We start from the raw sequence: 17362 nt of genomic DNA on the forward strand, positions 1-17362 counted from the left end.
TTTTGTGACTAATGGTCTATTGTAGACATTTTTTGGATGGACAGAATTAAGATATACTAACCACTCACCAAGAAGTCAAAAAGAAATTGTTTCAATTCAACTAGTTTCATATAAAAACTTTGTTTCACTTAAGGAAATCGCACGAATAAATTAAACAACTACAAGCAAAGTAAGCCCTTGGTTTCTTTTATCTATATTCATGGAAATTCCGTAGGCTCTATCATGTAAGGAATGGATGATGGCCTATTTCTTTGTGCTGGGTGGTAATGAGAAGTTGTGTGAAGATAATGTCCTATGTTAGTTGGTTTCCAGTAGCATGAGTAGTTGAGTGTGTTTTGCTTTAATATCTCAACTTATGTATTCAAGAACAGTAAAGACCTGTTTCTTTCTAATTCAACTCTGAATTTGATTTGAGGATTAACGTTGTTCAAGAGGGTAATGAAATCTTCTAATTAGATAGTAGAATTAGGCCAGATGATAAAAACATCATTGGTATCTTTGCCAAATTTTTGGTTGTATTCCCTGATACTGAAGGGCTATTTTTTCAAACCACTCCATGAATAAGTTAGCTAATATAGGAGAGTCCATAACTAATCCTTCTTTCTGTTCAAAAAATTCTTCGAATTTGAAAAAAGTGCTGTTAATGCAATGTTTTAAAAGGTCCACTGTGTCTAGTGAGAAAATTTTCCTAAATTATTTTTATGATTTTTTATTCTTGGAACATTTGTGAAAAGATTTACTATATCCAGGCTTGCAATTATATCAGTAGGATTCAATGTGATGCCTTTGATATTTTCTATGATGTGTATTATGTTCTTAACATAAGAGTTTGCCTGATGTGAGATTTGAGTAGGTTTGCCAGATCTTTAGATGATAAAGAAGTTGGAGAAAATCTTATATCAACAATTGGTCTCAATGGCAAGTTTTGTTTATGCAGTTTAGGGACTCCATATATTCTAGGTCTAGATTCCGGGGTGTTGTTTTTTTGTTGTTTAAATGTGTGGGAAGGCTTATGTGTTCATCGTACATGTTGATTAATTTTAACAGTATAGATGAGAACACAGACTGATAAGAACTATTTTAAGTTATTGCTGATATTTCGCTGGTATTCTATCCAGCATCTTCAGAGCACAAAACTAGTTTGTTGCAGTACACAAGACAACAACAATCCAGTATAACAATGAGGCTAGCTCGAACAATTGTAACTTTGATATTTTCTATGAAGACAACTTACAACACAAAAACTGAAGTCCTAATTAGGCACCATCCTGAGGAGGAAAATAATAATAATAAATAGAAACTGTTCCCTGAGGCGGATGTCCACATCCACTTCAGTGAACATAGGCAGTTTCTGCTATATGTAAGGGAAGATATAAAGGACATGCATAAGCAAATTGACTCAATAAATGCAGTATAAGTGTTTCTTATGGGGACTTCAACTAAGGAACTAAAAATGTAATTATACAGTTACTAAGATTTTCCTGAAGCAGCACGTGATGGAGGGGAACCAAAAGTTTGAGAGTTCTGGAACTAGTAATTGATCTGTAATTTGAAGCTCCTGTAAAATAGGTGATTTTTTTTTGGTTTATTGAGTATTTTTTAAATTGCTTATTGTATTTAGTAGATTTTCTAATATTATTTTTATGGCTGTTTAGCCTATTTTTTTTAAGAGCACCCCTTTTATGATGTCATTGGCTTTTTACTCAAATTTTAGGGCATTACTGATGTTTTATATAGACAGATATATAAAGAATACACAGGAGGAATAATTCAGACATACCTTTGTAGGATGTAGCTGGCTGCCTTCTTATTCAGTGGCATCCCAGCGATATATGCAGTTAAAGGAAGGAGGGGGTTGGAAATGTTGGGGTAGAGAGAGAGAGAGAGAGAGAGATGTGGGAGAATTATTGGTGAGGCAAGAGGTATGTTAACTTATTGAAAAACCCGTTTTTTATTATTATTATTATTAAAACTGGGCAAAGAATACTTTGGGGGGGGGGGTGAAATAGAAATTTTGGGGGAAGAAGAAGGATATGATGGGATAAGATCAGGGGTGGAAGTAATGGGGGTGTGAAGATGATTTTCTAATATCTTTTAAGATATTGTTAATTAAGGTTAGATTTTAAAAATTGTACCAAAAACCTGCAAGAACAAGAGAGGATCACGAAAAGCTAAGAGTAACAATAGCATGGAACCCAGTGAAGAACCTTTATATTGATAATAAAAATGAAGAAATATTAACATATGAAATTTCAAGATTAAAAGAAATAATTCGAAAATTCACCAGGGAATTGGAGAAAGCAGAAAAACGTTTGCAATAACTAAGATAGAAATTTGCAATAATAATAAAAAACAGGTTTTTCAAAAAGTTCACATATCTCTTACCTCACCAATAATTCTGCAACTTCTCTCTCTCTCTACCCCCAAATTTCCAACCCCCCTTCCTTTCAATCATACTTCCTTTCTTTAACTGCAGATGAATGTATATCACCATATGGCGGGATGCCACTGAATAAGAAGACAGCCAGCTACATCCTAATCAATGAAAAGAGAACGAAAGAGAAAAATAACAGGAAGGGAAAATGGTAAGTTATCAATGAATAATTCGCCAACATGGTTACTGGCAAGTAAGCAACATGGGTTTACCCAGGGAAGGTCATATTTAGTAACTTGCTCACATTCTATAACAATGATACCATTGAACTAGACAAGGGGAAATGGATACACCATGACACTTTTAGATTTTTCTAAGGCTTTTGACAGAATATAGCATGGTAGACTTGCATAAATTGGAGAATATGGATTTGGATTATAGAATATTAGCATGGATATGAGGATGGCTGACTGACAGATATCAAAAAGTGCCATATAGTGATTGCAAGTCTGCAAGATGTAAGGTAACCAGTGGTGCTTGGTCCACTGTTATTCAGTCTGTGCATTAATGATATTGGGAAGGATTGAGAAGCGACATACAGCTATTTACTGATGATGCAAAGGTATGTAGGGTAATCAGTTATGCTGCTGATATGCAGTATTCCTGATTACCCTATATGCAGTATTCCAGCCTATTCAAATCATTCCTTGCAGAATGATTGGAATTGTGGGCATGGGGAAATAGATGTCAGTAAATGTCAAGTCATTCACTTTGGCGTGATTAGATATCCAATATCATATTATATTGTTGAGAGTGTGCTAGAAGAAATTGATCAGACTAGGGATCATGGGTGTTGTTAGATAAGAAATTGAAGTTCAGGAGCCATGTAGCAAAGATTGCAAATACAACTCAAAAGATAATTGCAACGATGAAACGAATGTTCACATGTAAAGATAAGGGTGTCATTTTGCTTCTTTACATGGCCTTGATAAGACCTCACTTAGACTATTGTGCACAGGTCTGTTCTCCTGATTTCTGTTGTGATTCTAATATAGTGGAGAGAGTATTAAAAATGATATCAGGATTGTCAAATACTGATTAAGAAGACAGATTGAGAATTTGTAGACTGCAGACACTAGCAAACAGGAGAAAGAGGGGTGTATGATTGAAACTTATAAACTTCTGAAAGGGTCATACAGGATTTCAGCTGATGGAATTTTTCAAATTATGGAGGGTGGGGAAAGGACAAGAGAGCATCCTTGGAAGCTGAGAATGAATGTCACTAAGAAGAGGGGTGAGGGCTAGATTTTTTTCTCTCATAGGGTGATGCATGATTGGAATGGGTTGCCATTGGATGTTGTGTGTGCAAGCAGCATGAATGTATTCAAGAATAAGTATAATAACTGGTGCGTGTAGTATATGGCCTCTCTTGATGAGTTCCTGACTCCTTGAAGTCGTGTGTAGAGGCTTAAGTGCTGTGAGGACATCATGTTGGAGGCGTAATGGATTTTTTACAACACTCAAAAAGAATTAAAATAGAATTTAATACTTCCTATATTTCGTCCTAGTCACTAGGACATCTACGGGGATTACAAAAACAATTAATGTAACATATACACAAATAACAAACAATACTAAGCCCAACCACGTGGGTGACACTAAAGTCCTATCTAGGTAGAGCGCCCTCTAAGGGCAGTAGTAGGTGGCCTGGAATGTAAGGTGGGAACTCTGGTGATGAGTGTTTCCCAAATCTTCGGAAGCTTAATGCAACCATATTTATTGAGATTTGGTTGGTTTTTGAGAGCTGCTGCTGCTTCTAAGAAAAGTCTCTCTTTCTTGAATTTGCTGTGGTGGAGCATGTTGGTTTTCTTCCATGATACCTCTGGATTCTTGGATGTAGACTATTGAGATGACTGATTGAGTCTACATCCAAGAATCCAGTTCACTATGGAAAAGGAAAAGAACAATTGTTTACCCTTCCTAGACACCTTAGTCACACGCCTGCCTAATGATACACTTACCTTCACCGTATACAGAAAACCCACACACACAGGCAGATACATTCACAAACTCTCCCACCACCACCACCCCTCTCAACAATATGGCATTATTAAAACTCTTACCAAGAGAGCCCACAATCTTTGTTCCAGTGGAACCGCCCTCACTACTGAGCTTAACCACATACACAGTACTTTCCTCTCCAATGGCTACAGCGATCACAGTATCAAAAAAATAATCAACTCCTCCCCCATTCCCCGTCCTTCTCGTCAACAAGATTTTAAAAATGCCATCACCATACCCTACATCCGAGGCACATCGGAAAAAATAGCCAAGATACTAAAACAGTACAACCTACACACAGCATATAAGCCCCACCGCAAACTTGCTACCCTTATCCATTCTACGAAAGATCAGCTCCCTCCTCTCTCTCTGCCTGGAGTTTACAAAGTACCCTGTTCCTGTAAGCTGGTGTACTTTGGACAGACAGGCAGATCAGCATCCATCCATCTGTCTAGAGGAACACAAGTCTTACATCTTCAAACACAACTATGGCCATTCAGGCTTGGCTGACCATGTTTTGGACACCACCCACAGAGTATCATGGAAGAAAACCACCATGCTCCACCACAGCAAATTCAAGAAAGAGAGACTTTTCTTAGAAGCAGCAGCTCTCAAAAACCAACCAAATCTCAATAAATACGGTTGCATTAAGCTTCCGAAGATTTGGGAAACACTCATCACCAGAGTTCCCACCTTACATTCCAGGCCACCTACTACTGCCCTTAGAGGGTGCTCTACCTAGATAGGACTTTAGTGTCACCCACGTGGTTGGGCTTAGTATTGTTTGTTATTTGTGTATATGTTACATTAATTGTTTTTGTAATCCCCGTAGATGTCCTAGTGACTAGGACGAAATATAAGAAGTATTAAATTCTATTTTAATTCTTTTTGAGTGTTGTAAAAAATCCATTAAGCCTCCAACATGATGACTCCTTGAAGGTCTCTCTTAATAATTATAATAATAATGAATATCTATGGGAGATAGGTTTGTGTGCAGTTAAGAAAGGGTTAAGAGCTAAATGTTTCTCTTATTAGACCATGAGCAACTGAAACATTTAGCCTGTTGAAGTAGTCTGCATCTAATATGAATCAGTTTAAGAAGAGGTTTGCTAGCTGGTGTGGATGATGTATGGCCTCACTCAATAAGTTTTTTATTTCTTGGCAGTCTAATAAATAATAACCAAGATAGCCTTGGTTATTACCCAGTCCAATCAGAGCCACCTTGGCTCTGATTGGACTGGGAAGACTGATCATGCAGTCTTGACCAGGAGGTGACTTATCTGTGAATTATCAGCTGTGATGGGATATTGTGTGGAAATAAAGACTTGGTGATTTATGATTTGGCTGTTTGGAACAGTGCTATGGTATAAACTGCAAGAGAAGAATGTTAGCATTGTATAAGAAAATGGTGGAGGAAAGTAATTTCAGATAGCATACCTAGTTTCAGAAGGATAAATTTGGTGGAAATTAAATGGATGAGTAGCATAATTATCCAGAAGTGACTGAATTATCCAGAAAAAATAAAACATTGTGAAAGAAGTATAAAGTGAAAAGGTCGTTTACAAGCTCATAAGTAGGACAAAGCAAAATCACATGAGAGGAAATTAATGAAACAAGCCAAAGTAAACACCAGAGAATTATTTTATTACATGGCAAGTAAAAGGAAGGATGATTATGGGAAAATAACTTGAACAAATTCTGGTGGTAGATAGATGCCAGAAACAGAAGAATGGCTAAATTACTGAATGATCACTTTGTGAGAACCTGTTATCTCTAAGTGGAGAAAGTGTCTATATGTAAGATATAACTGATGTAAGAACACAGATAAATAAACTGGAGTTTAGAGCACCTGGTCAGAGGTGCCCTAAACCTTTTAATTAAGTCAGATTGGCACACAGTCCCAAGGGAGCAAAATAATTCCATTTTATAAAAGATAGCTAAGACAAAGGTAGGACATATACATGAATCAGTATCTCAAGAATAGTGGTAAACATATTGGAAAAGTTGGTTGAATGCAGAATTCAGGAATTGGTGGATAGGAATATGATACTTTGGGGGGGGGGAGAGAATTAGTAATTTACTGACTTTTTGCAATGAAGTAGCAGTCTAGTTGCTATAGAAATGGCTACACAGTGATACTGCTATTGTAAAAACTCGATGTTACGAAAATTAATAAGATCTCTAGTACATCGATTTTTACGGTAGGAACATATCTTAAAAACCTTGTATATAATGTATCTATGTTTTGTATGTTTAAACTTTGTATAAAGATCAAAATAAGCCCAAAGGGAATTAACTCGCTCATTGTTTAATAGCAGAAGTAGGATGTTTGAAACCAAGGGTAGTGTCTGTAAGTCGGCAGTTCCTTTTGAAACATATTTATGAGTCCTGTAGCAGGTGATTTCTCCAGTTTATCCGAAGCCAAGGATAAACCGGAGGTTACAGTCTAAGGAAAAATCTTGCCATATTGGTTCAAACCTTGCCACTCTATTTGAATATGTGCATGCCCACCAACCTACACAGTTCCTCGCCGGTCAGTTCAAGACACCGGAGGAAAACTATCCAGTATCCCGATGACTGAAGCAATCCCTCAATAATGACTCCAATCAAGGAAAAGAAGAAAACTCGGAACGGAGAAGAAACCCCTGAAGCCCCGGAAAAGAAAAGGAAAAGAAACGAGGGAAGGCGTATGCAAGACAGTCGGAGATCCACATGAGTCTGAATGTTAATTATTTTATATTTGTGATTTAAGAGAATTCCCCTCAAGGAACTGCTGAACTATTTAATATAGAAAAATAGTGGTTTAAGGTACATGAAACGCTCGTAGATTTGTGAAAAAATTATTATTGAGTTTAACGTGAGTGTAGTTAATTTCCCAAAGAAAGATTGGGCTAATTAAGATTTCCTTTGATTAATGTGTGTTAATTAATTGCTTATTATCACATCATAGAGCTGTTTTAATCAAAGGGAATGAAATATGCCAATGTGATTATCAGTCAATTAACTAAGTCTTTAAGATGAGAATCATCATCATCAAATTCCTACCATGTACCGTCAAGGGGTGTACAGGATATGATAGTACTACATGAAAAAATTTCATCATTACTAACTTTGTATCTACAATTTTCCTCCAAATCAGTCTGTTACTTGTCAAGACTCCAACATTATCAGATCTTATATTTCTATTGTCTCAGGCAGTTTGTACTGTATCAATCCACCTATATCTTGATCTTCCTCTGGGTCGTTTTGCTGCCAACCTGGCAGAGAACACTTGTTTTGTTAATCTTTCCTCTCCCATTCTGTTTAAGTGACCATACCATCTGAGATTAGCTCTACTAACGCATTCCTGGATGCTGACAATGTCAAGTTCTTTCCTAATATCCTCATTTTTAATATGATATTGCCATCGATGCCATCTGTTCACGCCTATAATCTTTCTCAGGACTCTCATATCTGCAGTCTCTAGTCTTTGGTCAAGTGTTTTACTTCTGACCCAGCTCTCAGATCCATAAATTAAAACTGGTTTGAACACTGTCTTGTATACAGCTAATTTAGTGTTCTGACTAATTTCTCTCTTATTCCATATGAATTTAATCAGTTGACTTCCTACCATACCAGTTTTGCTGATTCTGTTGTCTATTTCTATATTTAATTTACCATCTTCACTAAAAATCGTGCCTAAGTAGCTGAAATGTTTCACTTGTTCCACAGGTTCTCCATTCACAACACAGTTGACATTTTCAAAGATTCTGCCTATTTTCATTGTCTTTGTCTTTTTAATGCTGAATTTAATACCATATCTATTACAACAGTTATTCAATTTAGTCAGAGAATCTTGCAGACTTATATCGGATTTATTTAGAAGTATAACATCGTCCGCATAAAGCAAAGAGCTGACATTAACATCTCCAATTTTGATATCATGTTTAATACCACTTTCCTTCATGTGATCCATATAGATAATGAATAATAGAGGGGATAATGTGCATCCTTGTCTCACACCAGATTTAACATTAAACCATTCTCCTGTACTTCCTTCAATTCTAACTGCTGATTTACAACTCAAATAAAGACTAAGTATTGCTTGATATAATGCCCCATTGACATCATATAACTGCAGCGTATTGAATAGCTTCGCTTCTCTCTTGGCACCTTGTCATATGCCTTTTCCAAATCGACAAAACTTAAATACAGATCTTCGTTATATTCCCATGCTTTCTTGACTATTTGTCGCAAAGTGAAGATCTGATCCTGACAGCCTCTATTTGGCCTGAATCCAGCTTGTTCTTCACCAAGCTTTTCTTCCACAATTCTTCTCAACCGTTTCTCAAGTATACTTGCATAGATCTTGCCAGGAACACTCAGTAGGGAAATACCTCTGTAATTCTCACATTCAGTTTTATTTCCCTTTTTATATATGGGTACTATGACAGCTCTACTTCAATCATTGGGAATTCGTCCCTCTATCCAGGCTTTCTGAATTATGCAGTGCAGCCACTGTAAGACTCTTATACCACCATATTTCAGCATTTCTGGTCGAATATCACCTACTCCTGCTGCCTTTCCACATTTCATCCCTTGGTGGAGGATCAGAGATTCTCCATCAAAGGCTTGAAATGTGGAAAGGCAGGAAAATTGCGTTCTTCCAATTGTGCCACGGAGGTGCTTCAACTTGAAGTGACTCTGTAGCGCAATTGGAAGAACGACGGTACATTGTGCCCTTCGATTGGAATAGGCCTAAGTTCGTTCTCATCGCGACGGGAGGAATATTTATATGGAGACGATTTCAATCGAAGGTGAGTTAGCTGATCTCATACAATGGTAACAGGGTTTTTTCTCCCGGAAACTCGGGTTTTTCATCCCACATATAGACAAATCGGCCCTTCAGAATACACGCAATTTACAGACAAAAAATACTAGTTGTGGTGGTGGTGGAAGTGGGCGGTAGATGGAGATGATTCGTAGTGGAGGTTCGGTGTAGTGGTTGAGACAGTTGTAAGTCTCCTCCCGCGATGAGTTTTTGGCTCCTCGGGGGGTATCAGGAATAATAATAAAGTATGGATATGTATTCCTGACTGCATGCCTGGTCAGTGTTTTTCTACCACTGGGCTGTCATCACTTTCTGTTTCATTTAGCTGTTTTCAAAGTAATTACTCCATACTTCAAGGATATCTTTTTCTCCCGTTTTCATGTCACCTTTATCATCTCTAATTCCTTTTACAGCACTCTTTCCTCCATTCTTAAGCTTCTTCAACAGCCTCCAGAATATGTTGCCACCTTCTTGATATTTATTTTCTGTATTCTTGCCAAAGTCCTCCCATGACTTTTGTTTAGCTAGTTTTACACAGTGTTTAGCTTTCTTACATTTGTCTCTGTATTCTCTAAGAGCACAAGCTGACTTATTTGCCAGCAACTTTTGATATGCTTTCTTCTTTTCCTTCACTGCCTCTTTAACTTCCTGTGTCCACCAGGGAGTTCTGATTTTTTTTATCCTTGCAGCAACCTCACCACATGCCTCTCTGGCAGAATCGGTGAATGTTTTCTTCAGAGTTTGCCACTGAATCTCCAAGGTTTGATTCCTGTTCTCAAACTCTTTCATTTTTTCTTCAATAATCTTTGTGTATTTTAGTTTACAGATCACATCTGAGAGCTGCTCAACTTTTATTTGCTTTAAAACTTTCTTACATGTTATTCTTTTCAATATGAAATTCAATTTTATCCTGCTCAAGACTAAATAGTGATCACTTCCAATTTCAAATCCTCTGTACACTCTGGTGTCCTGCACCAGGGAGAAAACATCACTATCAACAATAACATAGTCAATGAGACTTTTCTTATTCCTTGCCTCTTCTCTCCATGTGAATTTGTGCACATTTTTATGTTGGAACATGGTGTTAGTAATAACCAGCCCATGTCCTGAGCAGAAATCCAACAGATATTTGCCATTATTATTAGCTTTGCTCTGACAATCATTTCCTACTCTGCTATTTAGATCCCCAACAAGGACCAAGTTTTCCTTTTTCATTGTGTCAGTTGCTTTTTCTAAAGCCTCAAAAAATTCCTCCACTTATACCTTAGTAGAACTTTTTGTGGGACCATAGGCACAAATAAGTCCAGTTCCCCATTCTCATATTTGCCCACATTACTCTACTTGAGACTGACTGCCATTCAAGAAGATTAGCCTTGTTTTCCTTGATTGTCATTGCCTGAATATAACATTTTGTAATCATTGCTCAGAAAGATCTCACCAGTTTTGTCTTTTTTGTTTCAGTCACCCCTATTATGTTGATCTGGTACTTATGTAATTCTTCAGCTAGCTCCATTTCTTTGCCATTCAGGCTACTTATGTTGATAGTATTGATCTTTAACTCTGATGAAGTTGAGTTGGGGTGTGTTTTCAGATTTGTTCCAGTAGCTGACTTTTCGCTGTTCACCCTGGTTCCCTGGCGAAAACAACGGGGGCCTTGTTTAACCGGGCGACGCCCCAGCCGGCATGGAATTTTGTCATGTCATACCATTATTTTTTATTTTGGTTTAACCAATAAGAATACAATTTGGTTGGCTAAATCTCAAATTGCCAGCCCATCCTCGTTCGTTCAGTATCCAAGTAGATACCCAACAAGGTGCACCACGAGAAGGTGAGGATTGGACATTAGGTCAGAAGCCCTGGTCGGTTCTCTGCTTTCCTTTAAAGGCTATGTGGAGATCTCCTCTCAGTTATACAGCTTTGACCCTTAAGATGAGAATCTAAAAGTCATGTGTGTGTGGTGCATGGTTGATAACTAATTACGATTGTTAATGCGTGCCTAGAAATTTCTTGTTCTGTGTGAATGATATTTAGTATTTGTGATATAGAATGCATTATCTGAGATTTTAATTGGAGAAGAAAATAAGAGAGTTCACTAAGTATTACATTTGAGTAATTATTCAAGATTAATGAATTTCTTGTATGAATGAAGTTTTGAAATTCATGCATTGTATGGTAACTATTAGATATCAGTAATTAAATTTTGTTTATATATTAGTACATAATGGTTTGGTCTCATTTTCTTGTCTTTTGCAATGCACTGATTCAAAAATAAACTCGGATCTGTAAAGTGGGAGCCCAAAGGTTTATAGAGTTCTGTTTGAGATAAATAGAGTGTTATAGGGCCAGGACTGCAAAGCAAATTGTTAACTTGGGGATGTTAAAGAGATTTTGTTATGAAAGATTTAGTAACCTACTGGAAGTACTATATTTCTTGCACCATATCAAAGCATGGATTGCGCAGTTATAATTCTAAATAAATATTTCCATTGCTCTCGGGTAGAAGGTAGAATACAGAAGGTAGGAATCTAGAGTATAAAAAGGCGAACGTATAAAATTAAGTGACGATATATTACGCTGTCGCAGCATCACCTGGATAAGGATATATAAGTAAAGGAAACAGCTTATTTTTACACTATATTTGACGGGATGCCAGGTGGGGATGGTCATGATCTAGTGAAACAGAAAAGAAGTATCGCTGATGGTCAGGCATCACAGAATAATGTATGGTAGAATCCAAGAAATAGTTAGGGACCAGCAGTGTGCCATGAAGTTCTCTTTAGGGAAATGATTTGAGGAGGAATATCCAGTTTTCTGATTATACAAACTGCATAGGGCAATAGTTAATGATGATGATCTAGATCCTTCAAGAATCTCAAACATCATCATTAATTAACTTTAAATAGAATTACAGTTTAGGCAAAGAATGGTGTAGTTCATCAATTTCATGTGACTATGTGTAAAGTGGCTGGAATAGACAGACAATGTAGGCCATCAGTTTTATGTGGCAGAAAAAGGTTACAAACTCTGTATGACATTTAATAGAACTGCAGAAATCTGTGAGCTGATAATTAGGGGTTGATAGTGGGCAGGAAACTGAAGTTCAGCCTGCAAAAATTGTAAGTTTTTGCCATTCAGAATAGTTCAAATGATTACTTGAATGTTGAGGAACACATTGGCAAGTAGAGAAGTTATTAACCTTCTTTATAAGACCGTGATAGGCCACATAATGAATACTGTGCACAGATTTTAGTCACCTGGATTTCTTGAGAGTGTTTAGGATTTAGTTTAGATTAAATTTAGAGATAATTCAGAGGTGAGTAACAAAAAATAGTAATTGGTCTGTGGAGATGCTTCTTATGAGGATAGGGGCTAAGAGTTTATGGGTTATAAGTTCAACTGCTAGATGCAGTGATAACTGACATATAATTTATTAAAAGGATTTTATAGCATATCCTATTTGCTCACAAAAGAAACAAAGAAATTATGAAAGAAGTAAACCAAGAACCAGTAATAGAAAAAATTAAAATATATAAACATAAATGGATGGAACACGTTCAAAGAATGAAAACAGAAAGATTACCAAAACAAGCCTTAAAGTACAAACCATTAGGAAAAAGAAAACCAAGACGTCCTCTTAAACGATTCAACGATGACTTCTAAGGCCAGAACAGGCCATGCTAAGCTTAAATTCTTGATATGCATGATGATAATGATGATTTTATAGCATAGAAGCTCAAGAAATTTTCCCCAATACATGACAAAACAGGAGAGAACAAGGGATTGTCCCTTGTAAATTGTGTAAAAATATGGTTAAAAGAGTATGAGGACTAGTTTTTTGCTTGAAGACTGGTTAAAGAGTGGAATTGGTTTGCCAGAGAAGATGGTGATAGATGTCATGTAAATAATGGTTAGTATGGGCTTTCTATGATAAGTCTTTGAACTACATGGAGGTACTAGGTAATAATAATAATTATAACTGATTTTTCTTTTTCAGTTTGTTGCAAGAATGGTTAGAAATATGTAACTCACATACTATTGTGGTGTAACTAAGCATTGGGTAGTCTGTAAACCCTACTTAATACACTACTCAAAACAATTAGGGGATATTTTGGTTTTCTTGTAAATTATAAAGTTATAAAAATAATTTACAAATGTAACTCATTTATTTTAAAATATTTTTAATATACAACAGAACACACAACTGCATACAAAATCATGTTAAGACTTGTGAAAACGTATCTTAGCCATATTAGCATATGTGGGGTATAAAAGCATGGCTTGTTGCACTCGCTTCCACAGTGCTTAATTATCACTTCAATTGTAAACTTGTGTCACCTACCACCCATTATTTTGTTAAAAATGGCAGAGCAACATGATATCCCAGAATCCATGGCTTGGAGAGCCATTGGTCGATTAGAAGCTGGACAAATGCAGCAAGTTGTCGCTCAAGCATGTCGCATATCTCAAAGCGTAATTTCGCGACTTTGGAATCGCTTCTGGAGATGGGAAATGTTCGAAATCGTCTTCATGTCATAGGTTTATATGCTCGAAGATCAATGGTTTGCATTCCACTTACTGCAAATCACAAAAGTGCCTGAAGAATTTGGGCACAGGAACACCACAATTGGACAAATGAGGATTGGGCTCGTTTACTTTTTAGTGACAAATCCAGGTTCAGTCTGCAACCAGATAACTGACATATCTTGATATGGCATGAAAGTGGAACAAGAAATAATTCACAGTTTGTTCGTGAAAGACCCCCAACATCAAGGTGGGAGTTTGATATTGTGGGCTGGAGTAAGTATAGGTGACCATACTGATCTCTATTTTATCAGAAATTCCTTAACAGCCTAAAGGTACTGCGATGAGATATTGGAACCTATAGTTCGTCCATATGCTGCTCCAGTTGGCCAAAAATTCATTTTTATGGATGACAATGTTCATCCACACTGTGCAAATTTGGTACAATAGTGGTTTGAGGAAAAAGGCATTGAACGAATGGACTGGCCTGCCTGTTCACCGGATTGTAATTTAATCGAACATGCCTGGCTTGCTTTAGGTAGGCATGTTTCTGCTCGACTGGTGGTGCTGCCATGATCACTTCAAGAGCTCGAAATTGCTCTCATAGAAGAGTGGGGAAATATCCCAAAAGAACTGTTTGATCATCTTATCCGGTCCATGCACTCAAGATGTACCATTTTGGCTGTTAATGGAGACCGTATACCCTATTAAAAATTACAAAAGCGTTTTTTTGCTATTCTTGTTAAAATTATTTCACACTAAAATGTATAATTTGTTAAATTTGTAATAAATATTGATTATTTAAACAATATCTCATCGATTATGCCCTATCCATAAGTAAGAAATATTTATTCATGTATGAATGATAATTAGTTTATGGAATTAACAACGTAAATGAAGTATATTAATTAAAGGTAACTTTAATGAATCACTTCTATATTTCGGCAACGTCACATTGCCATTTTCAGGAACATAAAGATATGGTATGTGCACTCAGGAACTAATACAAAGCAAATGAGGAAGAAAGCAAGAAACTAATATTGTTCCTAAAGTCCTAATGGTGCCCTCTTGCGGGCTAATTTGGTAGTCTTGGCAGTTGGGCTGAAGTTCTCATAATGAAAGTCTCCCAAATTTGGGGCAGTTTCATGACCCAAATTTGTTGAGGTTAGGACTGTTTTTTAGAGCTGCTGAAGATTCTTTGAATAATCTTTCGTATTTAAACTTGCTGCGATGAATTATTTTTGTTTTCTTCCAACGAATTTTGGAAAACAAAAATAATTCATCGCAGCAAGTTTAAATACGAAAGATTATTCAAAGAATCTTCAGCAGCTCTAAAAAACAGTCCTAACCTCAACAAATTTGGGTGCATGAAACTACCCTAAATTTGGGAGACTTTCATTATGAGAACTTCAGCCCAACTGCCAAGACTACCAAATTAGCCCGCAAGAGGGCACCATTAGGACTTTAGGAACAATATTAGTTTCTTGCTTTCTTCCTCATTTGCTTTGTGTTAGTTCCTGAGTGCACATACCATATCTTTATGTTCCTGAAGATGGCAAAGTGACGTTGCCGAAATATAGAAGTGATTCATTAAAGTTACCTTTAATTAATATACTTCATTTAGGTGGTTAATTCCATAAACTAATTACCAGTTATGTCTAACCAACGTATAAGCCTTGCTACTAGAATTCATGTATGAAGTACCCAATAGTTATAATTATTTGCAGAAATTTATAATTATCTGACAGAAACTAAAATATCCCCTAATTGTTTTGAGTGGTATATATTAAATGTGTCACTTTTGCATGCTCAGGCCTGCAATAAACAAGGTGGTGGTGTCATGTCATATGACAAAAATTATCTATCACATAAAGACTTATTTAAACTGTGGAATGAAACCATATTACAATAGGGTTCACTCTCACAGCGGATGGTTGAAGAGCAGAGAGGTATCAGTATCGTACTCTTGACATTTTGAAATGATAGAGATCTAAGGAAATCTGGAGGAAATCTGGATTGAAACTTTAAAAAAATCTGTAATTGTTTGTGTGTATACACTTGACTATTAACTCAGCAAACTGATTGATTGGTAAGTATTCATTTGTGCTCAGCATCATGGATTGAAAGTAATAATAATATATTGTCAGGTAATTTTTACCTGTTGCCCAATTTATGGATTTTCTTTAATGCAATTTTTTCTTTTTTCTGTGGGTGTGTATATATATGTAGAAAGTTTTTTAACTTGGATATACTATGTTAAAGATACCAAGCAATTTTATAAGCTAGGTTTTAATCCTTTTTCCCAAGTAAGCAAACAGACAAGTAAGTCAAGTTTGCGCCTGAATGTAGTTCAAGTCTGAGGCAACTCGTGGTAAAGGTGGAGTAAGCTCCGAGAGATTACTCCATCTTTACCACGAGTTGCTTATGAAATTTACCACGAGTAGCTTATAAAATTGCTTGGTATACCCAAGTTAAAAAACTTTCTACATCTTATTCTCATCCTGAGATTTTTATTTAATAAGGTCAAAGCACCTTGTGGCAACTTGTTTAGGTAAAATTTATAAGCTCTGCATTACTTCAACTGTGGCATTTTTTGTCTCTGGCTCCCACTGACGAGACCTCAATAAGGGTCAAAACCGGTCTGGGTAGTGGCCCTTGCCCTTAATGCATAGCATCATACATCTCCGTAAGGGGATGTGCTTTGCATTAGGGGAGAAATACTAAGGAAAGTGATCGGAACTTACTCCACCTTTACCATGAGTTGCCTCAGACTTGAACTACATTCAGGCGCAAACTTGACTGACTTGTCTGTTTGCTTACTTGGGAAAAAGGATTAAAACCTAGCTTATAAAATTGCTTGGTATCTTTAATATATATATATATATATATATATATATATATATATATATATTGTAGACATTGCTGGTGAATTAATTTTTACCTTCAATTTCATATGTCATCTTTTTCTAATGAATAGTATTTTAAAGTAATATAAAAGTAATATCTTTCAATTAATGCTAATGTTTCATTTCAGTCTTCACTCCACCTCACTTCTAGATATGAATGTTAAGGTAAGAACATGAATTATGTTATACATTTCCATTTAAGTGTTTGGCTATAAATTTTTAAGTGATAGTAATAAAAATCAAATACACTCATTCCTTGACTTACTTCTGGATTCTGACAATCCCATCATATATCTTACATTTTATAAATACTACAATAAAATCATCATCTTGAAACATATGAAGCAAGAGTGATTTTTCAAAGCTGCTGCTTTTTTAATTGGACAATTGATTTTTTAATTGGACAATTTTTTCAGCCTCCTCTACCTCAGAAGAGGTAGAGGAGGCTGAAAAAAATCCTTCATATTCAGGAATGGCACAAAGCATTCTGAGGATCATTCACCAGATACACAACATGTGGAAGATCTGGACACATTTTCAGGGAGGAGTTGCATTATCCAAACTCAGCCTTAACAGTTTGCCTTTTCTTTTTTGTGTAAATTTTATTTTACAAGCATTGTCTCTTACATAATTCTATTTGCTTTGCAGATCTCTCCATATTGGTGTTCATTTCCTCAAAAAAATCCAAAT

The 17362-nt window shown here is 36.2% G+C and overlaps 1 protein-coding gene across 4 annotated transcripts in view; it reads left to right on the forward strand.

The window, feature by feature from the left end:
• The window catches only part of LOC150099984 (tubulin monoglutamylase TTLL4-like), a 548120-nt gene that overhangs the window by 391852 nt on the left and 138906 nt on the right, over positions 1–17362 (forward strand). For all 4 annotated transcript variants that reach the window (XM_090402675.1, XM_090402676.1, XM_090402677.1 and 1 more), the window contains exon 13: positions 16801–16837. In XM_090402675.1, coding sequence (XP_090258801.1) covers positions 16801–16837 — 37 coding nt within the window. The remainder of the gene's footprint in view (positions 1–16800; positions 16838–17362) is intronic.

Source organism: Typopeltis vanoorti, chromosome 13 (genome assembly GCF_054136105.1).
Source record: "Typopeltis vanoorti isolate ZY-2024b chromosome 13, IOZ_Tvanoo_1.0, whole genome shotgun sequence".
NCBI lineage: Eukaryota > Metazoa > Arthropoda > Arachnida > Uropygi > Thelyphonidae > Typopeltis > Typopeltis vanoorti.